Source organism: Lacerta agilis, chromosome 7, assembly GCF_009819535.1.
Source record: "Lacerta agilis isolate rLacAgi1 chromosome 7, rLacAgi1.pri, whole genome shotgun sequence".
In the NCBI taxonomy this organism is placed as follows: domain Eukaryota; kingdom Metazoa; phylum Chordata; class Lepidosauria; order Squamata; family Lacertidae; genus Lacerta; species Lacerta agilis.
This window is the reverse complement of record NC_046318.1, coordinates 1,674,338-1,697,263: the sequence shown is the minus strand read 5'-3', so window position 1 is coordinate 1,697,263 and position 22,926 is coordinate 1,674,338. Positions and strand designations below refer to the sequence as shown.

General features: G+C 45.7%; 1 protein-coding gene across 4 annotated transcripts; it reads right to left on the bottom strand.

The window, feature by feature from the left end:
• Positions 1-10,220: 10,220 nt before the first annotated feature.
• On the bottom strand, positions 10,221-22,424 carry NKX2-2 (NK2 homeobox 2). Of its 4 annotated transcripts, none has more exons than XM_033154118.1 (3): positions 22,071-22,424; positions 20,486-20,794; positions 10,221-10,728 (listed from the first exon to the last, which is right to left on the bottom strand). In XM_033154118.1, the coding sequence occupies exons 1-3, from the start codon at positions 22,396-22,398 to the stop codon at positions 10,550-10,552; spliced, it is 816 nt and encodes a 271-aa protein (XP_033010009.1). In that variant the 5' UTR covers positions 22,399-22,424; the 3' UTR covers positions 10,221-10,549. The 4 variants fall into 4 exon arrangements, with proteins under 4 accessions (XP_033010009.1, XP_033010010.1, XP_033010006.1 ...); XM_033154119.1 differs by lacking the exon at positions 10,221-10,728 and adding an exon at positions 10,747-10,960; XM_033154115.1 differs by lacking the exon at positions 10,221-10,728 and adding an exon at positions 14,862-15,364.
• Positions 22,425-22,926: the final 502 nt, after the last annotated feature.

The window sequence follows — 22,926 nt, the reverse complement described above, 5'->3', positions numbered from 1 at the left end:
ACCTGGCTTCTCTTAGCAGTTCTCCATTTTAAGCATGTGTGACCAGGGAACATGAATTAGATTTACTGTGATTTAATAGTGAAGAAGTTGTTGCCCTGATTTCTGAATAAAGTTCAAGTATACAACTGATTTCTTTATTCCTACCACATTCCTGAAGCATTTACTGTTTTATGAGTGTTTATTGTGTTGGCAACATGAGATACCATTCAGAGATGATGGGGATATATTAAGGAAAAACCCTCTTACATTTTTTTTTCTTTCTTTCAGTAAAATGTCAACTCTATTACTGGTGTGTCAACTCCATTACTGCAACATCATGTACGTATATAATCATAAACCTTTTCAGTGCAACAAACAAAACATTCACTTGAGGTCATTATAAGAAACAAGCAATAGGCAGAGGGGGAGCTGCTCTAGGTGCCTGTCCCTATTAGCAAATTTCTTATGTCTTCTATTCTGCTATAGTGGCAGTAGCTGATTTTGATGATGAAGAAAGAGTGCAACTGCTGTCGTAAATTTTCTGATTCTTAACATTTCCTTTAATTTAGATAACATATTTTTCATCTTATGATACATCAGCCCATTGACATTTATATTTCTAATATAATACTCAAATGGTAAAACACAGAGATTAACTTTGGATCAACACATTCAGTTCTTAAACCCTGAAAAAGTAATTATCTTTTCAGCACAATGAAATGAAAATATTATCATACTAACAGTCAGCAAATGTATCATCAGAAAAATCAGGTTTAGTCACAGCCTCCAACTTACCTATTTACAATGTGACTCTTTCCAGAACTTTTCCTGCCTTCAGCTTGTTGGTTTTGACTTAATTATAATTAGCACAGAAACAAATGTTTCCAACTACAGTGGTAACTTGGGTTACAAACACTTCGGGTTACAGACTCTGCTAACCCAGAAATAGTACCTCAGATTAAGAACTTTGCTTCAGGATGAGAACAGAAATCGCGTGGTGTCGGCGTGGCGGCAGCGGGAGGCCCCATTAGCTAAAGTGGTGCTTCAGGTTAAGAACAGTTTCAGGGTAAGAACGGACCTCCAGAATGAATTAAGTTCGTAACCAAAGGTACCACTGTACAGTACTTTAAAAATCACCATAATGCTGTACTTCATCATTTGAATTCTGAATGCATAATTTTGAATTTGCAAAGTAGAATTTTGAAAGCGATTTCCCCTTCAAATATGGAATTTCAGTGCTTTAGAATTATTAACATCTTTTTGTTGTTTTAATATTGAGATATAAAAAATGAAACCCCACGAGGTGTCACAAATACTATTGATACTAAGTACTATTGCATGCTGAGTAGCACATGTTGTGAAATATTAAATGCTGTTGCATGACAAATATCAAATTCCCTCAAGTATCACCTATTAAATATTAAGACCAAGATTCTAAGAGAAAGATAAAATAATGAAATGAAATGCTGCTGGATGTAAAATAAAGATAGAATCATAGAATCCTAGAGTTGGAAGAGACCACAAGGGCCATCCAGTCCAACCCCCTGCCAAGCAGGAAACACCACCAAAGCATTCCTGACAGATGGCTGTCAAGCCTCCGCTTCAAGACCTCCAAAGGAGGAGACTCCACCACACTCCTTGGCAGCAAATTTCACTGCCGAACAGCTCTTACTGTCAGGAAGTTCTTCCTAATGTTTAGGCGGAATCTTCTTTCTTGTAGTTTGAATCCATTGCCCCGTGTCCGCTTCTCTGGAGCAGCAGAAAACAACCTTTCTCCCTCCTCTATATGACATCCTTTGATATATTTGAACATGGCTATCATATCACCCCTTAACCTTCTCTTCTCCAGGCTAAACATACCCAGCTCCCTAAGCCGTTCCTCATAAGGCAGTTTCCAGGCCTTTGACCATTTTGGTTGCCCTCGTCTGGACTAGATATTCATCTAGTCTTTCAATATTCAGGGAATATCTGTCAATATTTAGTATTTGAATTCCAACATTTGCAGAGAAGAATTCATGGGAGAAAAATAATCTCAGGTCTAATTGCTTCCTCTGCACTGGGTACAAAATGTGTGCTTATCCTCACAAACATGCGCTTGGAACCTCATGAAGCTCAACTGGGAGGATTTGGGGCAGCAAAGTAACCAAGCACTGATTCTGTGGACAGCAAAAGGGTTGGTGAAACATCCTCTTTCTTACCCTGTCTCCTCTCCAAATTGCCTCTCAGCTGAAGCAGGGTCTATGTGTTTTGGGTGATGGGGAGATATCCTAGGAAGTCGTGAAGTCTAGTTAAAATTACATGTGTTTAGGAACTAAGCTGTATGCACTTTGAATCCAACCTTTTGGTCTACCTTGTGTGATTACTTTTCACTATCACTGTCCCATCTATGAAATGGATCCATAGTTTTGACTGCGAAAAGCCCCTACAGAAGAGACTCAAAGCCCATATTTCACTTTGAAAATCTTGATGAATTTCTGCAGGAATTCAAAAACTGGTTTATTCGTGCAGGAAATAAAGGTCCTGCAATAAAGTAGTAATTTGCTGAAGTATAATGGCCAGGTCAAAGTGATATGCCACTTCAAAATATCAAGGCCGTCAGTAACCAGAGGCCTTTTAAAAATGGAATATGAAATTATCACATTCCATGACTAACACGACACAACTATTTTGGTGCTGATTTTCTGCAACTGCAGAACTGCAGGGCAGAGAAGTTGTTAAGCATTTTGAGAGATCCTTGTTGTTTGTCTTGTATTCATGTACATGGTCACAGGCATCAATTTCTTCTGTTTAGATTTTTCCAAGCTGTTGAGTCTGACTCTGTGTATTTTCCATTCAGGTTTATTTGTTGTTGTTGTTGTTCAGTCGTTCAGTCGTGTCCGACTCTTCGTGACCCCATGGACCGGAGCACGCCAGGCACCCCTATCCTCCACTGCCTCCCGCAGTTTGGCCAAACTCATGCTAGTCGCTTCGAGAACACTGTCCAACCATCTCATCCTCTGTCGTCCCCTTCTCCTTGTGCCCTCCATCTTTCCCAACATCAGGGTCTTTTCTAGGGAGTCTTCTCTTCTCATGAGGTGGCCTCAACTTCAGGATCTATCCTTCCAGTGAGCACTCAATTCAGATTTATACCAGACTATAAAAAGCGAGTTCTGTGTTGATTTTAGGTTGATGCACAAGTGCTTTAGACCTTACTGGGGCAACAGTGTAGAGTTCAAGTAGAGTTCATTTGCCCTTTCTTAAAGGAGAGCTGGTGCAGCCTTGCCATGTGCTACATGCCAGGAAGTCTTCCATTTGCATCTCACGAATTCACTAGGACTACAGGCACAGAGCCAACAATATTTTGCTGCCTGAGGTAGAGCAGGAAATGGTGCCTATCTTCAAAAACCAAGGTTAGTAATGTTCTTTTGGCACCTGAGGCAGAAAACCCCCCTCCCTAGTAGGCAAAAGACAGCAATAACATACGGGGGGGGAGTGCACAGGGCCAGTTGCCCCAGCCGCAAAATTGTTAGGGGCGCAAAATGTAACCCCCCCCCCAGTGCTGGTTCAATACAGCTGAGTGCTTCCGTCACTGTCCTCCATGCAAACCACAAAGTGACCTCTCCAGACAATGGAACAACTCTTCTTATCTCTGCGCCTGCGATCTTCTGGGTGACGCAGGCGCCATTTGGCAGTTGAATGCTTATGTGTACTCCAACCACCCTTCGCATGGCCCCGGGCGCTGGCAAACCCAGACTACAACCAACCTGCTCTCCTTTTAAGCCCAACTTTCCAATAATAGGGCCAGCCTTCCACAGGCAAGCTGCCAGTGCTATTTTTCTAGAGGAAGAGGTGCCAGAACTCACCATGGACGCCTCCCTCATTCTCTTAGAATGGCAATAGTGCCCACATGAGAGGTTCCAGAACCGAGTTCCAGCAAGTTCCAGCTGAAAAATCCCTGCAAGCACTATGTTTCAGACTCAGATGCTCCCAGTCTGCAATATGGGGCAAATACTTACCTAACTTACAAAGATACTGTGAAGGACTGCAAGATAATGAATGTGAACCATTTTGAACACTTTATGACAGTTGTGGTGGGGATTTGCGGCACTCCAGGCATGCTAGAGCACTACTCCTTGACCATTGGCAGGGCAGGCTGAGGCTGATAAGAGTTGGAAGGCCTCAGTTAGCCACCCCTGCTCTAAAAAACACACAAAACCTATAGGAGAATGTACTGAATGCTATTCCATCTTGAGTTTTTTTGTTAAAAGTAATGTTTTAAGCAGGCAGCACAAATACTTCTTCAAAAATCTTTTAGTTGTGAGAATATGCAGGGCTGGCCCAAGACATTTCTGCAGCTGACAGTGGCAGAGCTTCATGCTCCGACACTGGGGGTGGGGTGGGACAGAGAGCAGGCAGGGGCAGGGCTGGCGCTCGTCCTGGGGGCATGGCGCCCAGCATGTGGGGGGCCAGCCGCAATGGCACCCCGCTGGGATCACGCTGCTGGGGGTGGTGCACTACCCTTGCACTCCTCTTCCTCTGCTAGTGGCAGCTGGGATGAACCACAAAATGTTGTCCGCATCAAAGAAGATGGGGTGAGTGAATATTTATATTGGGAAGTGGGGAGAATCAAATCAACCTTATTTGACGGTTGAAGTGGGAATCAGAGGCCATCATTAGGGGGAAAGGTGCCTGCTCTGAATCATATCAGATGGGAGTTGAGCCCAGGAGACCTCAGAGGGCTGCACTGGCCATTTCCTTCCTAGAGGGAGGAGGAGACCAGCAACACCTCCCATTCACTAAGAGGCCATGGTAGAGCTGGCATGGGGGAGGGGCTGCCTCATCTTCTCTCAAGGGTGGGCCAACCCTGTTGGTTGCTCAAATTTAGCTGGAAGCTGTGAGAAGGTTAAGAGGAAAGGAATGAGTTCAGTATCCTTAAACACCTTTGAGCAGGCATGCCCAAAGTCTGTTTCAGGGGTCTAATCTGGCCCGCTGGTCAGTTTATCCGGCCCCTGTGGCAGTTTATTCCTGGGGTAAAATCCTAAAAAAAAACCTCAACAACTTCAATCCTTAAAAAAAGGTCAACAGCTTTGGTTGGCCCCCACGGCCCTTCACTTCATCAAATCTGGCCCTCTTTGAAAAAAGGTTGGACACCACTGCCTTTGAGGATGGCCGGCGCTTCCTGAGTCTTGCAGCAGGATGTGGAAGACTCTCTACTCACTTGAATGGGTGGAACCTAAGGGGCAGGGCAGGGATAATTCACAGAGTTTTCCCTGGAATGCCACTGCCCTGCTCAATTAATAAAATGTGGCCCTTTTCCTATCAAGCTACTTGTGTTTTGCCTCCTTATTCCCACCTCAGTCTGCAAATAAATATATGCTCCAGAATCAACATCAACTCAAGTCCTGAAGACCTGGCCAAATAAATATCTTTAACTTTGGACTGAATAAAGTTAGTGTGGAAGACAGCAGAATAATATTCTGGAAGAAGTTCCATAAATACAACTCACCTCACTGCCCTGCCATCAATGCTGGCTGAAAGGATCATAAGCAGAACATCTGCTGCTAAATGTTGGGGCTCTGCTGGGAAGCATTGGTGAAGGTGCTCCTTCCAATACCTGGGTCTCAAGTCGCTTAGAGTTTTATACAGGTTTTGGAATGCTATTGGGGAACTTGGTCTAAAGCAGGCATAGCTAACAGTCAGCCACCCCTCTGAGAGTCATGTGCCAGTGGGGTGTGTGGCCAATGTATTCACAGATGCGTAAACTAGACATACACACTACACACAGAAATATACTCATGACACATGCACATTAACCACACACTCACCAGACATCCAGCTTCGCATACATGCAGTCAAACCTACATGTATTTGCACACACATACCAGTGCTGGGGTGCTGGGAACGATGCCTTAGCTACAGCAATGGCTCAGCTCTCCAAAAGGGTCTGGGAGAATGTGAGCTTAACAACCAATACTAAGATGAAGGTCTACCAGGCTTGTGTGTTGAGCACACTGCTTTATAGATGCGAGTTGTGGGCAACTTACATCCACCAGGAGGTGTGCCCGCATGTGGGCATCACATGGCAGGACAGAGTCTCAGACAAAGAAATGCTCTCCTAAGCCCACATTCCCAGCATGCTTGCACTTCTGCCTCAGCAACAGTGGCTCAGTCATGTCCATGAAGGCTGGCAGCATCAACCTTGCCATATGGAAATCCCTTGCAGACGACTGCAGAGCCTGGTTGTGTATCCACAGCAGTGACCAGAAGCTGCACTGGAAGAAGCGCAGAGAGAAGAAATGCCACGATGTATCTGTAACAGGGAAAACGGATGCCTTCATCTGCCCCAGCTGCAATAAAATATGTCTCTCCTGCGCTGGTCTCTACAGTCACTGTAGCTCTGTTATGATTTGACTTTACCCCTGAGGGCGCACTCTTTCATTGTCACTCAAGACAGATAGATGCTAGTAACAGCAACTTTCCACTGACTCCTTTTGCTCTGAAGGAGCAAGCAGTGGGTCTTAATCTCCTGTCTTAGAGTTGTGGATTGGTGCTTAAGAGAGAAATGATTCCTCTCACTGCTCTTTAGAAAATATCTCCCTGTATTCCTCCTTTCACCTTAAGAAATAATGATAATATAGAGCAAAATAATAATAATATTGTATTACTATTATTGCTAGCAACTAGTAACAATGAAATTTAACATTATGCCTAATATTATTAAGTGCAATGATTAATTCTTGCACATTTATTAATTATAAAATATAAAATATTTAAATTATTAATCAACAATAATTATTAACCAATGAGTGTCAAATCTTTATCATTGATATTTCACTCTTCTTCCACACAGCACTTTCAATCTGCTTGCAGAATTAGATGTGAATTGCCATTTTCTCTTTGAGGCCTTGAAGTCATGTCTTCCTTGCCTCATATAAAAATAACCCATAGCCACTTTTCCTGCAGAGCAGTGTCCATCTCTCCAGATCTTTGGTTGTGTGGTTTTCCGCTTGAGTCATTGAGAAAGTCATGTGAGTCTGAGGCCCACCAAGTGTACTTCAGGCAGCTCCTGATACAGGGAAATTGAAAAAGCTGATAAAAGCATTGAGGACTTCTGAAAAGGAATGTTAACTTGCTGAACAACTTTGAAAAGTGGTGTCAGAATTAAACCACTGCATCAAGGAAGAGCCCGGACACTGAGGTCCGGCACCGAGGGGCTTCTGGTGGTTCCCTCCCTGCGAGAAGTGAGGTTACAGGGAACCAGGCAGAGGGCCTTCTTGGTAGTGGCGCCCGCCCTGTGGGATGCCCTCCCATCAGATGTCAAAGAGAAAAACAACTACCAGACTTTTAGAAGACATCTGAAGGCAGCCCTGTTTAGGGAAGCTTTTAATGTTTGACAGACTATTGTATTTTAATATTTTGTTGGAAGCTGCCCAGAGTGGCTGGGGAAACCCAGCCAGATGGGCAGGGTACGAATAACAAATTATTATTATTATTATTATTATTATTATTATTATTATTATTATTATTATTATTATTATTATTATTAATTTGTGGCTTGAAGTACTAAATTAAGAAGTACAGATCCAGGAACATGCAAGGGGAAATGTCTGTGACAATTAAGACCCATTCTATTCAGGAACTCATTCCACTCCTTCTGTTTTGCTATTAAGGTGTTGGATTAACCAGTATATAAACCATAGCAAAAATAATAATGCAAAGTCCTACTTCTTCCTGAGTGCCAATTAACCAGGCAGGAAAATTTGCTATGGGAGGTGGAGTGGGGTGGCATAACTGTTAGTGGTGTCAAAGCTGCTTCCTTCATAGACCAAGTAGAAGTTTTGGAGGAAGGGATTGAATCAGGATCATGTCATGGAGGGAAAGCCCTCCTCTCACTGCACGGTGGTCCCAGTCCTGATCATTGCTATTCATTTCAGCTGGTTCAGTGATACTTGGTTTGGAAATGAAGTATAAGGAAGTAGTTGCTATGTACACTGAACTATAAGGTAAAGGTAAAGGGACCCCTGACCATTAGGTCCAGTCATGTCCGACTCTGGGGTTGCAGCGCTCATCTCGCTTTATTGAGCCGGCATACAGCTTCTGGGTCATGTGGCCAGCATGACAAAGCCGCTTCTGGCGAACCAGAGCAGCACACAGAAACGCCGTTTACCTTCCTGCAGGAGCGATACCTATTTATCTACTTGCACTTTTGATGTGCTTTCAAACTGCTAGGTGGACAGGAGCAGGGACCGAGCAATGGGACCTCACCCCATCACGGGGAATCGAACCACTGACCTTCTGATCAGCAAGCCCTAGGCTCTGTGGTTTAACCCACAGCACCACCCGCGTCCCTACGCTGAACTATAGAAGCTTGTAAATTTGAAGAATTTGAATCCCTAAATTGGCAAAAAGCTTTTAGAATGCTGATGGCAGCTGAGCTGAATGGGGTGGGGAGGAGCAAAGGTCTAAAGAAACTAAAATGAAGAAGACTGAACAAAGGCCAAACTGCATGTGATGTTAACCCAGTGGTTTGCCCTTGATTTTTCTTGCAGAAATAACCAGTGCACCCCAATATGAATTGGGACCCTGTTGCTATTGAAGAGCATCAAACTGGTGGTTGTGAAACCAACTCATAACATTTATTTGACACTTTAGAATACTCAAAGCAGTTCACGCACATTACCTTAGTAAACTTTACTAGCAACCATGCAAAGCAGATCACTATTATTCTTCCTAAACTGCAGATAAGAAGAGGAGGAAGGGAACTGAAACACAATAGGTTGCTGGGGTATCACACATTGTGTGTTTGTGTGTGTGTGTGTGTGTGTGTGTGTGAGAGAGAGAGAGAGAGAGAGAGAGAGAGAGAGAGAGAGACAGACAGACAGAGACAGAGACAGAGACAGAGACAGAGACAGAGACAGAGAGACAGAGAGACAGAGAGAATGTTAATTCATGGTAGGTTGTCCTGGTATCCTGCTCAATCTCAGCCACTGTAGAGCCTCTACTCACAACAGGATAGAGCCAGGAATTGGCTAGACACCTTCATTTACTATCCCAGTAATGGAAAGAAGGCTTTCCTGTGGGAGAATGCGCAGCCCAAACCACAGATGCATGATTTCTAGAGAGCCACAACCGGGACTATATGATGTCACAACCTCCAAACTTTTGTGGTAGGAGGGAGAACAATAGAAAACTTCATCTTCCTGTCACTGCACACTCTTCTTACCTGTGATGAGATAAAGTTCTCTGTGGTCTTAAAGAAGCACACATCATTTTGAGTTGAACTATTGACTTCTGTAACTTTTAAGGATTATTGCCAGCCTGGTTTTCATCACTGTAATTCTTTGAACCCTGGCAAGTATTTTAATGTGAGTAAATCTTATATTTTCTTGTTTCTCCTACTTATCTAAAACCATCCAACATCTGCAACCGGTAGGGGAGGTGAAGGTGACCAGGACTCTTATTCCTGCAACATTGTGTATAGCACTTTCTTGGCCTGTGTTCATCTATAAGCTGTGCCTGCCAAAACTCTTTCTCTTGCACAGCCATGGTGCTATAGAATAAAGTAAACAGGTAACTGAGGTCTGGAAGATACAGAACCCTTTGTCCTGCTTTGCATGTGGACATTCTGCCGTCATGAGAGAAAATGTTAGGGGAGGTGTGCGCGTGCAGAAATAAGGTTAGCTAGAGAGCGGTACCCAAAGATGCTCCTCTTGCTGGATTTCCTTAGAAAGACCAAGGCCAGGATTCTGCAGATAATTCATTCCCTAAATAGATTACACCTGCAGGATCATGGTATGTGAAGTTGGGTGGATGACTTCTCTGTTCCTACCATCTGGGAGGAGTGTCCACAGTTCAGATGTAGAGATTTGTGTACAGAACAGTCCAACATTAAATTCTAGCTATTTTCAGTGAAAAAGATCTCAGGCAGTGAGGCTGGGAAATACCTTTTCTAGAGATGTTTGAAAGCTGAGCTAGAAGATCTGAAACAGCATAAGGAAGCCTCATACTTAGAGGAATCAAGAAGCCTTGTAGATGAAATCATAGAATTGTAGAATCATAGAATTGTAGAGTTGGAAAGAACCCACACAGATGCCAACTCCACCTGCTGTTTGTATGGGGAAATCCAGCCAGAGAGCTTTCCCTGACCATGAGAGGTGTCCTATGCTTGCTCTGCATCTGTTTACCAAGCGGGGTGTCCCTGCCCCACCCCTGCCATTCAAATACAGCACAAACACTATTTCACAGTGAGCTACTGGTTGTCAATATTTTTTTGTCTTCTCAGTGAGAGACTTTATTCTAGGGACCTGATTTGATGATTGCCATGTAACAATTCATTTACTAGGAATTTGTGATACAGTCACATTATGCAACATTTCAAATAAACACCTCTCTGTATGACAGATGAGTTTTCAGATGAGTATCCTTAACCTTCAGTAGGACACAATTTCTGCAGAGGAAGGAGCAAATCACAGGAATGCATTACTCGCCGCTAAGGCATTGCTCTACAAGAAAAGGGCATTAGACTTTTTTACAATAAATTGTTTTGGCTTTTTTTCTTTGAACAAAATGAACATACAGAATTGTCAAGTATTTAGACAATAAAAGACAAAGACCACAAATTTAAAAAACCAAGTGTGTGTTCTGTGATACTGCAGGGTAGAGAAATCAGATTGGGAAAGACTTTTATTGGCAGCCAATCTTTGTCACTGCTGGAGGAGGAAGCCAGAGAATGCATTTCTTCCAATACTTGGACCGTGCTCCATCTGAAAACTGGTACAGAGAGACAATGACTTGCTTATACTTGAAGCTGAATAAATAATTACAATTGTTGTTTTCCCATTTAAATTTTGAAAGAAACACATCAGATTTAAATTCAAATTAAAAAATATGAATGTGAAATTCTCTATTCAGAATTCAAGATTTTGCCTATTGGCAGCCTGGGACTGTTTTGGTATTGGCAGGTGCTGGGTATGAATTTTCAAAAACTGAACAATGCCAACAACTGTAAAATGTTAAATACCATTGAATACTATCAATCATCTAATGCCAGACATGGAATACCATCAATATAGCAAGCAAGTTTCCTCTTGCCCCCGTCTGGGCATGTGACCTCTCCACATCCCAGGCACATGCAGGATCTTCTCTGACTTTCACCGCAGGGATGCTTTGATCCAATTCCAGGGTCCACCAGAGTAAAGAACGACCAAGCAAGTCTGAAGGAGCCTCACAAACCTTAATGCATTTGTTGAGCATTTGAAGTTCAGTTAGATCATTGGCCCATCTATTGAAATGGGTCTCAAGGTCTGAGACTTCCCAAACCCTGGCACTTGAAATCCTTTTAACCAGAGGTACCAGAAACTGAGACCTAGGGCCCTAGGGCCTTCTGGGTTCAAAATATTGTTTTACCTGTCCCCATGTTGAGGAAATTGGTTCTCTTCGTAGGAATGTTGATGGATGAACCGTTGGGTCACTTTTGCTTTTACAGTATTTACATGCATATCTCAGTTTTTCTCCAAAGAAATTGTATCATCTCATATTTGGCTCCTCTCTAGGGAGGTTGAGCATAAGCAAAAGGCATTGACAAATGTTGCTCTCAGGTGCATAGATGATAAATCCCACATCTGAGCAGCCAGTGCCTTTTCCCGCTTTGGTGAAGGGCTCTGAGGCAACTCAAGCTATCTTTGCCCACAAGAGGTCATTCAAAACCCCTTGTGTACCCCTGGATAAGACAACTTCATTTCACATAGGATACCAAATGGCACAAAAATCTGTCTCGGATCAGATGCTGCACTATTTTTGATGCCCTCTTCTTATCCAATAGCGCCCCTCTGTGGTTGGTTACAGTATTGCTCCCTTGCCCAATTTCAGACCATCTTAACAGATAAAAATAATGCCACGGGCTCATGCATCATACTTCTTGATTCAGAACAAGAGGGGAATGACATTTTTTAGACCCATCCCAAGCAGTGGTAGCACATAGAACATTATAGGCCTCGCATGTATATCTCAGTAACCTTTTACTACAGTTTTGCAAGGTGGAGAGGCAGGCTAGTGTGCATGCACACGAAAGCTCATACCAAGAACAAACCCAGTTGGTCTCTAAGGTGCTACTGGAAAGAATTTTCTATTTTATCATTATCTGAGTGTGGATCCTTATGCAGTCAAAATGGGCAAAATCCACAAGGAGATCCACAGCATCAGCGGGCATGAAATGCTGGCAGTTAGAATGGTGGTGGAGGAGGAAGGAATGGAGTACTCCAGAAAAGGGTTTATCTTGTTGGCTGGAATCCTGAACAGGATCACTGCCACAGGGGCAACACAAAGAAAAAAAGAGACCTGCTTTCTATGATAATCTCTCTCTACTCAAATTAATAATGTTTCTTCTGGGGACTTGTTTGCTTTATAAATGAGAAATGACGTTAATTTAAAGTTAGGTGTCTTAATGAGAGATGGAAAGCCAGTTACACCTACTGGCCACTTGGGAATATATTAATCACTGTTCCATCTATTAATCCTGAGTAATAAAATCATGGAATAACTAAATCTGTTCTTGTTCGTGGGACAGTACTTGAGCATCACCCAGAAACTGACGCACAGCCTCTTTGTAGTCTTCTGATTAAAAAGAGCTCACAGTTGTTCTCACACAGAATGAGGAGATAGATTGAGGTGGTAGAATTCTGGATTGCATTATTTCAGACTACAGTTGGGGTGTATGCATGCCATTTTAATTTTTTTTAAACCCATCCTTTCATTAAAAACTCTTTGCATGCAGGAAGTTGGCACCTTAAGGAAACGGCTGTACTAAGAGAGGTTTTGTTTCAACACAGATGAGCATTGTAAAACATGACCCCCCCACCTGAAGCCTGAAGTGGTACATTCCAGAATCTCCCACCCCCTCAGTTTACTGCATCATTCCATTTAGTGGGTAGAATGGCTCTTACACATAAAATGCATGGACAATGATTATCTGTGCTACATAGGTACATCTGGACAGTGCTCAGATGACCCCCACTGGATGCATTTGATTCAAACAATTATCTACATCTTCATCCAGGGCCACTGTCACCACCAAGATTCTGCTGTACTCTCAACCTTGAGATTCATTTTATATGTACAACTCTGCAAAGTCCCCTTAGAAACCTGTGACAGTTTCCTCACACTGAAGCTCACAAGCAGACTTCTGGAAATCTTTCAGGCATTGACTTTATGTGCAGACTGGATGTGAGTTCACCACCACAAGCAAAAAAAATGCCTGGTTTGTGTGCTATGAAGTCTGCTGGAGATAATTCACACAATCAACTGCTCCACACTTTCATAGATTCATGCTTTTGGTAAATGGATCATCCAAACAATGCTGGAGCATTATTTTCTCCCCAAAGTCAGCCTGCATTTTGAACGCGGTTCTACACAAGTAAGAACAGCATATGAAAAACCCCGCTCATTGCCTTCAATGAGACAATGTTGTGTTCATGGTGGAAATCGATTTGCTAGGTGTGAATCTCTGCAAGGAAAAGGGGTTTGCAAGGGTTGAAAAAGAACCATGGGATGTGGTGTGAAATCAATCTCAAGTGCACTTCTGAATAAATGTAATTCTTCTTCCATGGGCAACAACTTGCTTAGATCTGCATGTGTCCAAAATCCAGTTCACGTGGAACCACCAAACTTGTGTGGTTCATCAAATTAAGGAATTGTCACATAAGTTAATATGGTCAGTCTATTTTTCAGCCCTGGGTTCAGCTTTAGGGTGATTCACTCAACCAAGGGATGACTTGGGGGAGCAGAGGTCAAGGGCCCCCACTCAGCAGAGTGAGCAGGAAGACCCTCCCCCCAAGCACCAGTTGTCGTTTATCACATTTTGAAGTGAAGTAAGACACATTGTCATCTAAACAGCACCCACCTCCATAAGACCATTATGTTTAGAGACTGAAGCTGTCTGACTGCACTGCACACAACCAAAAATAAAACTGACCCTTGGCATTCAATGTGAATTCCAGCTGCCTCTTCCCCAAAGCCGGCAAGTGGTCTGGTCATTCTATGTGAACAGATAGAATTTCATCACCGAATGACGATGTTTAGCTTTCCAGGCAAGCCACGTTCTGACTTAAAAGAAGTCTGGCCCTGTGGCAGAGCAATAGGAATCCTGCTTTGCCAGAGGGTCAGATAATGGACAATGAGCTCCCCTCAAGCCATGGGCGGACTATTATGCTTGCTCGTGGATTGAAGTGACGACCGTATTTCGTTTGCTTTGTGGCAAGGGAAGCTGACAACCCCATTGCAGCGTTTTTATTTTATTTTATTATTTTATTATTTATTATTTATTCCAGAATTGCAGCGAGTGAAACAAAAAAGCAGCCGCCCTCTTATTTGACAGGAGCAGATGCATGGGCGTAGCCAGGAGGAGGCAGAACTAGATTAAGTAAATAAATTTTAAAAAATACTTAACTAACCAGTTGCATTGCAGATAACTTGGTTCTGCCTCCCCCTAAAGCCTGCCACCCCAAAAATAAATCACGAGCAGGTAACAGATCAGAAAATGAAGATTATACTTTTGAGTCGCTGCACCATTGTTATTAATCCAAATAAAATAGTTGGATTCAGACATAGCACGCCCCTGGCGCTTAGAAACTTCGGGCACCAACCTAGGCAGTGCAGTGCCCTAGCTGAAATAAATAAAATAACAAACTCTTTCTATCCATCCCCTGTGAGCAACATTTTAAATCCTAAAACGTACATATATGCCCGCTAGGGATTTCAAATGGGGGTGGGGGTGGGGGTGGGGGTGGAGAGTCAACTGTGCAGAAATGAAGAGCTCTAGTGACCCCTTGTGGCGAAAGAGTGTCAGTAAAAGGGAGAGACTCGTCCGGAGCCTGGCGGTTGTTCCTCCGCCGCTGCTCCCCACCTCCTCCTCGCCCGATTGTAAGCGATTAAAGCTCGCCTAGCTAGCTTTATTAATAACAGCGTTTATAATCGAAGAAGGCCTCCAAGAGGAAGAGAGGGAGGGAGGGAGGGAAGGAGAGAAATAAAGCAATAAAACTAAATTGTTTTCTTTTGATGGGGGAGATGAGAGAGAGTTTATTTGCAGATGCTGGGATAAAGCGAGTTGATTTATCGACAGAGCAAGAGTGTCGCTCTCAGGACGCCACAAGTACATATTTCCTGAAATATTGCTCAATACAATATCTAATACACACCAACACTTCACGGGTATCTGCTGCTACATCGCTCCGCGCGCGCGCTTCTTGAGCTGGGCCCCGCGCAGGAAGTTCACGGTGGTGGGTGGAGGCTGGAGCGGGTGGGTGTCGGGTGAGGTCTCCAACCTGCTGCCACCAACCGAGAGTTTGCTTTCCTCCCCTCCTTTCTGCCTTCTCCTCTCCACCTCCTCCAAGTAATCGCACGGTGATCGGTCCTTCATAAATACAATTGAGAATTGTCTTTATACTTTGTAAATATTGGATTAGCTTCTCATTGACCAGGCCTCTTGAAAAGACCCTTTAAAAAAATCCCACGCCAGGTCTAAACTAAGCCTTACAGTCAATAGGTAATGAAAGTAGGTTATTTCCTGAGCTTAAAGGGGTTTTTCAGCTCATTATCAGGTTAGTTGATTCTCCCTAAATAGCTACTCCAGTGACTGGATGCGGGAGAGAAAGCGATGAGGCGGTGGGGGGGGGGAGAGAGTAGAAGAAAACGGCTCAGAAAGGAAGGCCTAGGAGAAGCGTTCCAGTGCTCAGGAACACGCGCGCACACAGACCTGCAGCTCCAGGAACAATCCATCAGTTTTCAAATGAACGGAACATTTTTTTTCACTGTCCTCTTTCTCTCCCTTCCCCCGCCGTAGTTCTTTCAAATTGCCCCCTCCTGCTATTGTCTTCAAAAACCTACTGAGTAACAGCAACCGCTTAACCAATGAACACAAAGATTTCGCTCCGACTTTTCTATTGAAATACCGAAAAATGCGCTTTCCTTCGAGGAGGCTGGGCTGGTTGGGCACGATCGAGCCACGAAAACACGCAGTCCCTTTTGAGGAACCGAGGAGGCTGGAACTGGGCTTGTTTTGGTTTCGCAAACTGGCGTCCTTTGGAATGCGAGTCAATCGTCATTGTCAATATGGCATTTACTTGTTGTTCGGTATCGTGGTTTTCAGTGGGAAAGTTAAGCAAGCGCTTAATCACCCCAGTTTAAGCAGCATTTGCACTCGGAGCTTAGTCAGATTTACCCGGAAACAAGGCCTGTTGGTCTCAATGGGATTTACTTCCCAATAGATATGGTCGGATTGCCACCGTCAAACGGCGTGACTATGCCTGCTGCGTCCTGGCCGTTCGTGATTCCGAAGAAACTGACTGGCTAAGGAAGAACTGCAGGTTTGGAATAAAAGCGGATCATCAGTGATTTTTGAGAATCACACCTCGGTATACTAAGGAGGAGGAGGGTACTAAACCAGAAACGCCCTAGCCTCCCTAAATAGACAGAAAGACAGATGATGTTGGAATACTCCAGCAAACACGCACGCGTAAGAGGTACAACCCCAGCTGTACAGATTTTTCGCAGTGGCCTGCTATATTAACCTAAGAGCTGTGATTAAAAAGGCACGACCCAAGCGCAAAATTAAGCACCTTTAAATCTTATGGATTTCCAAAGGACAGATTTAAGCAAATGCTTCACTTTCCTCGTGAAATCAGTGGGACTTACAAGCGCTTAAATTTGCCTGGATGATGTCCATCAGTCGTCCTCCAGAGAACTTCCTGCGGTCATTCTAGACAGCGTGGGGATGGTTCTCGATTTCTCTGGAGAAGGGCAGAGAACCACACAGATATATCATCAGCCAGCAGCAGCCAGCAGCAACCGTATCCAGTTGTGGTCTGAGGAGCCTCTGCATAACATTACATCTCCTCGTGAATGAGATTCCTTGTTTTCTCGGCCCAGCTCAGAGCGAGCTAAACGGTTAGACAAACAGGCAGCCAGAGGAACTACAATTAGGATGGACTGGGGGGGATAGGGAGGCATGAGACCAACATTTTTTTTTAAAAGTAATTTTATGGCTGAGTTTTTGTTTTAACCTCTGTGTAGATACAAGAACCTAATTGTCTGTGAAACTAGAGGCATATTTTCAGTAGACTCTAGAGAAAAAAGAGGCCATGTTTGCTTTCAAGAAGAGGGAGGGAAAGGACTCTTCTTCTTCTTCTTCGAATAGATATAGCACGGATTTTTAATTCGTCTTCCTTTCACAGACAACAATACCGGTTTTGAAAGGCGGATACAATTTGGGTTTTGTGAAGGTCCCTTTCTGCCCTCTCCCGGCCCAGCTGTCCATATGGAATACGGCATGTGCAACGTGGCTCACAATGGCACCAACTGACAGGCGGAACAAAACCCGAGGTAGTTCCCCCTGACTCGGGGATGCTCTGCTCATTCCAGATACGCCAATTGATGAATTGCATTTAAACACACGCACACACCCCGAGAAGAACAAGGAAAAGAAGAGAGAGGGAAGGGAAAGCGCTCTCTCTCCCCCCCCCGTCCCTTCCGTGGCTTTCTTTTCTTTCCCCCACCCCAACTTAATATGCACGCCTCTAACATCCTCAACTCCCAGCCTCCCTTATTGTGCCGTTTTGTGATGGGTGCTGTATATTGTGCAAAGATAGACTACCCCAAACTCCCGCGCCACCACCGGCGTGTGAAATGGAAGGCCACTGGGGGTTAGGGCCACACAAGACTTCGCCAGCTTGATAGACTTAGTAGAGACCGGAGAGACAGCAGCTCCCCGCACTCCACACGCACGCGCACGCGCGCACAAACACACCCAACGCCCCTGCTCTGGATGGAAGGTTGCTTTTAAAAGAGGGGGAAAGAGAGCGTTTCACTGGGACGGTGCGCTTGAATGCGAACCACGATAGATATGTTCTAAATATTGGGTTTCTAGGAGTCGAGTCTGAAATCGGGGCTTGAAGCAGGCCTGCAACTGGGTGCAAGCAAGTCGGACAGAAGGAGCAGGTGAGCTCATATAAAGACCCTCCCTAGCAGGGGGAAAGGGTCCTTCCCCCCCCCCGCCCCCGAGAAAAGCAAACTCAGCTTCAAGGGACAAGCTGCCAGCCAACCGGAGGCAGTTTCGATGGCCCCAACCCCAAACGGGCTGCCCCACAGAGAAGGCTGCAGCTGGTCCACCGCCGGGCTGTTCTTTTGCGAGAGACTAGCAGAGAAGCCACCCCAAAAAGGAGGCAGGTTTTCTGCTTTGGCCTCAGAGCTGGCTGCGGGCCCTCGAGTGCAGCAGTCGAAGGCTGGCTCGCTCAATCCGCAGCCTCTCCAAGAGGCGAGCTAAGGCTGCAGCAGAAAGAGATCTCGGCGCCAGATAATCGTGTTTGCTTTGGATGCGGAGTTGAAACGTGGCCAGCTCTGGCGGAAGCTCCACAGGGACCACTCTCCGTGCCCAGGGTGCCCCTTCTCTGGATCCACTTGTTTGTTGAGCTTCGGGAAAGAGCTACAGTCTCCGACATGGCGCAGCATTGACACGTGAAAGTGCTTTCGACGGGCCTGATTTCAAATCGCATTCTTCTGGCAAAGCAGACAAGCGGCCCGGATAACCTGTCAGCTAACGCATTCACCTTGTATCAAGCACCACCCGATCCGAATTAAGTCCCCATCTCTCTTTCTTCCTTCCCGGATACGAAGTGGACGTGCTCACGGTCTCCTCTTAAGAGGAAGGTCTTTGGGGTCTTAAAACGTCTCCACCAGGCATGCTTCACCTCATTAAGCGGCTCCAAACAATTGCCACTGTCTAAATGTCTAAAATGTATTTCTCTACCCAGGAGGGGGGCAGAAAAACCACACCTTAGTGAGATTCAGATGCCCCCCAAAACAAGACCATGAAGTAGCCCGCGGTTTCGTCTGCGTGGACGTGTGAACATTGGTGTCCCTCGCCAAAGTCGCAAAGACATGGCGAGAAGTCGCGGAAGGGAACCTCGCGGCGGGACTTCCAGTTTCGAAGTAACCAACCTCAACCCAGCTGAGAAAGTAAACGCCATTGAATTGCTATTGGAATCAAAAGCTTCTCATCTTGAAGGAGCACTCTTACATTTAAATGAGGCTGCGGGAGGATGGGGGGAGGGGCAGAGGGGAGGCTGATTTTTCATTTCCACCCGTCACTTTATCTCCTTATTAGTATCTCAAGTAGATAAACTTGAGCAGGCAGAATGCAAAGAGGACGAGATTACATTCAGCTTCAGCTTGGCTTGAAGAAAGTTTGGGGCGGGGGGAGGCACTGCTCTTGTCTCTGTCCTCGTCCTCAAGAGTTCTAAGACTCCGAGTCCTCCTCCTCCGGCTACGGCGCACAAGCCCTGGGCAAACTTCTCTCTCAAGGCGCTTAAGGCCTCCTCCCATATCCCCTTCCACGGATCCAAACCGGAGAGCCCCCCACTTCCCTCTCTGCTGCTGTCTTCCAGCAGGAGCCCCTTCCTCAGAGTTTGTTCCAATGTTACTAACAAAAGAAAAAGAAAAACGAGAGAGGCTAACTTAATGTTTAACCACAACAAAAGCGTTCCGTTTAATGTGAATTTAAAACAAAACAAAACAAATCACAGCATTCTGATTAAAATTCTTATAAAAGTCTCAAAATCTCCTATTTTTCTGTTCGGATTTGTACATGTATATTTATATGGATACTTTTTCATTCCGTATGTGTGTATACATACATATATACACGAGCGCGCGCGCTCCTCCTCCCCCCTCCTACGGGGAGGGAATTTTCTATCCAATCAGAAACAAACCAAAAATAAAGGCCGGCCTGAATTTAGGTCAACAATCACTAAATATGTTTACCGTTAAATAAAATAAAAGTAGAAGTGCTAATAGTGGCCAGAATTTTATACATGACCATAAATATCTCTGCAGAAATGAGAAATAACGTTCTATTTTTAAATTACTCGCTCCTTGGTTAATATACAGCTGACAACAGCTTCTACGGCACACAAACATACTTTACAAAAACCACAAAAGCGTTCAGTTTTTAATCGTTTTTTATTATTTTTTTAAAATCTGTAGTTGTAGGTAGACAGGACCACTAGCAACGGCGTATTCTCCCCTCCCCCCTTGTAAACATGGCGCACAAAACAACCAAAATAATGAAAACTGCCCCCCGCCCCCAAATAAGGAAACCCCCTCCCCACCCCAGCCTCGGAATCTCAGTCTTGACCCGTCCACACGCGCGCGAGCGCGCACCCTCCTCCCCCAGCAGGACTGGGGGTTGGAATCCTTCTCCTTGGAGTCTCTGTGGCTCTGGAGAGAGTTCACCAAGTCCATTGCTGGGCTTGTACCAAGTGGTGCGCTGAGGGGTACTGGGGGTTGCTGGCCGAGCTGTACTGGGCATTGTATTGCATGTGCTGGAGAGACTGGGCGCTGTAGGCTGAGAAGGGGATCCCCGCCTGGAAGGTGGCGGCAGCCAAGTCCTGTGCCTTGAGCGTGTGGCACGGCTTGCCGTCCCTGACTAAGACGGGCACGGCTACCCGGCGCGGGGAGGGGAGAGGAGTCACTTCCATACCTTTCTCGGCCCGGGCCCGCTTCATCTTGTAGCGGTGGTTCTGGAACCAGATCTTCACCTGCGTCGGGGTGAGGCGGATCAGGCTGGCCAGGTGCTCCCTCTCGGGCGCCGACAGGTACCGCTGCTGCCTGAAGCGCCTCTCCAGCTCGTAAGTCTGCGCCTTGGAGAAAAGCACCCGCCTTTTCCGTTTCTTGCCGGAGTCGCCGTTGCTCGAAGTTTCCTTGTCGTTGTCCGGAGACTCGTCCGCCGAAGGCTCCGGAGATTTGGACGCCGAGTCCTGTTGGGAGTTGCTGGATGCCAAGCCGTGCACTGAGGGGATGCCACAAAAGAAGCAGATCAGAAGAAAGCCGGCCGAGTGGCCGGCCGGGCGGGCAGGCCAGCAAGATCGCAGGGTGTGTGTCCCGCATCCACCCACCCTTCACCCCCTTGGTGACCCGCCGGGCTCTGCTCCTTCTCAACTTCCCAACCCGGAGAAAGGAAAGGGACGAGGGTCCTCTGCAACCCCCTCGTTTTGGGACGCCCACCCTCTTCCTCAATAAGAAATGAGCCTCTGGGTCACCAAAGGGAGGTTCACCAAGACTAAAGGTACAACCAATTGCAACGGGGAAACCCCGGTTAGGTTCTGCGTATATGTGACAACTAAGTGCCTAACAGCCCTTTGGATTAAGTGCGTGTCGTTGGAAACATCTCTATCTGATGTGTGTTTGTTACAGCCACACATTCTCCTTCCCCATGTGAGCTATAGGCAACTGTGCGTTTTAATCTTCTTTCCCTCTCGGAAAATTACAAACACAAATAGAAAGCATAGAGGCAAAACAAGGTGACTATATATGCCATGTTAATTAATCTGTTAGGAAACACAGTACAGAAATAGTAAGAGATAAGGATTTGTAGATAGAGATAGATCATGGTCACCGTAAAAATCTTGGGCGCAATCCACAGCGGTCTTGCGTAGCTCCCAATCATTTTAATGCAGTCTTGCGCAGGAGAACATCCCGCTGGAGCCCCCCGCCCCCGCTTTTTACAACGTTTGGACTTTGGTCTCTTCCCTTAACAAACAAACAAAACGGACTTCTTCTTTCTGGGCTACGTGGATTGATTTTTAAAGGATAATTCAACAAGCCATTCTTTGATCCAGCACAGCCAATGGGACGGTTTACAAACGTCTAAAGCAAGGCCATCCAAAATTTCCCCACAAAGCACACTCTGTTGGTTAGAGAAGTAGAAAGAAGGATTCAGGGGAAGCGGGCGTGTGTGTGTGTGTGTGAAGAAACACGGTTGGGTGGCTGGGAGAATTTTGGAAGGCACATTTTAAAATCTTTTCAGACTGGGGTTTTATTCTTTCTCAAACAAGGAATGAAAGCCATTATTTTGACTCTGTTCAGGTAATTAAAGAACCCAGATCTCCCATTTGTTCCCGTCATTTCCAAGAAGAAGTTAAAACACACACGACACACAACAGCAATAGGAGGAATTTGGCGAGGGGAGAGTAGCGGAGGAGAAGCCACACGGCCTCATCCGGGCTCCTGGCGAGGGTGAGAGGCTCACAAAGAGAGGGGTCCCCAGTGTAAGTTTGGCTACTTACAGGAATACTGGATGCTCTCGGTGGTGGCGAGCCAACGCGTGTAGGGATTATCGGTATTGTCGTAAAAGGGGTTCTTCAGAGGTAGCGTCTGAACAGAGTCCAAGGAGGTTGTCCCCAAAACCCCGGGCTTTTTGGGGGGTTCCGGCCCCTCCGCCTCTTCGTCGCCCCCTTCCGCGATGGATCCGTCTTCGTCATTGGTGTCAGGCAAGTCCAAGATGTCCTTTACAGAAAAGCCGGTCTTTGTGTTGGTCAGAGACATATTCCGGGCAAATCTGAGGCAGGAAACTTTGAAGGACCAGATTGTCAATCCTCTTGCTTCGCCAAACATACACCGGTTGGGGGGGGGGAAGGTGGGGCGGGGGGGGGGAGAGAAGAAGGAAGTGGGGGATGTTGGGGTTGGAATAAAAGAGGGGACGCGGTTGCAGCGGCGGAGGAGGCGGAGGAGGGGTGGCGGTGGTGGGAGGAGGAGGGCAAAAATCAGCGGCGGTCTTTCAGCATCTAATATCTGCGCTTTTCGGGCTTGGGTGCTAAGAGCCGCGGAGCACAAGGGGGGGGGGCAACTGGCGGGGCTTCCGCAAGACTTTGTAACTCCAGGAAAAATGCCAGTGTGCGTTTACTTGAGGGTCTGCTTTAAGCACAGCGCGCTGACGGTGCCTCCTCGAAAAAAACAAGCCATTGCTGAGACGGGCAGTCCATATAAGGTTGGTCTCCGCACATGAACCTGCCGAGAGGAGGGAGAGAGAGAGAGAGAGAGAAAGGGGGGGGGAAGAGAAATGCATTAAAAACGCAAAAGGTTGGCCACGTGTGGGCGGGTCTTAGGAGTCAAGTGGATGAAGACAGTGTTTGCAGATGTGAA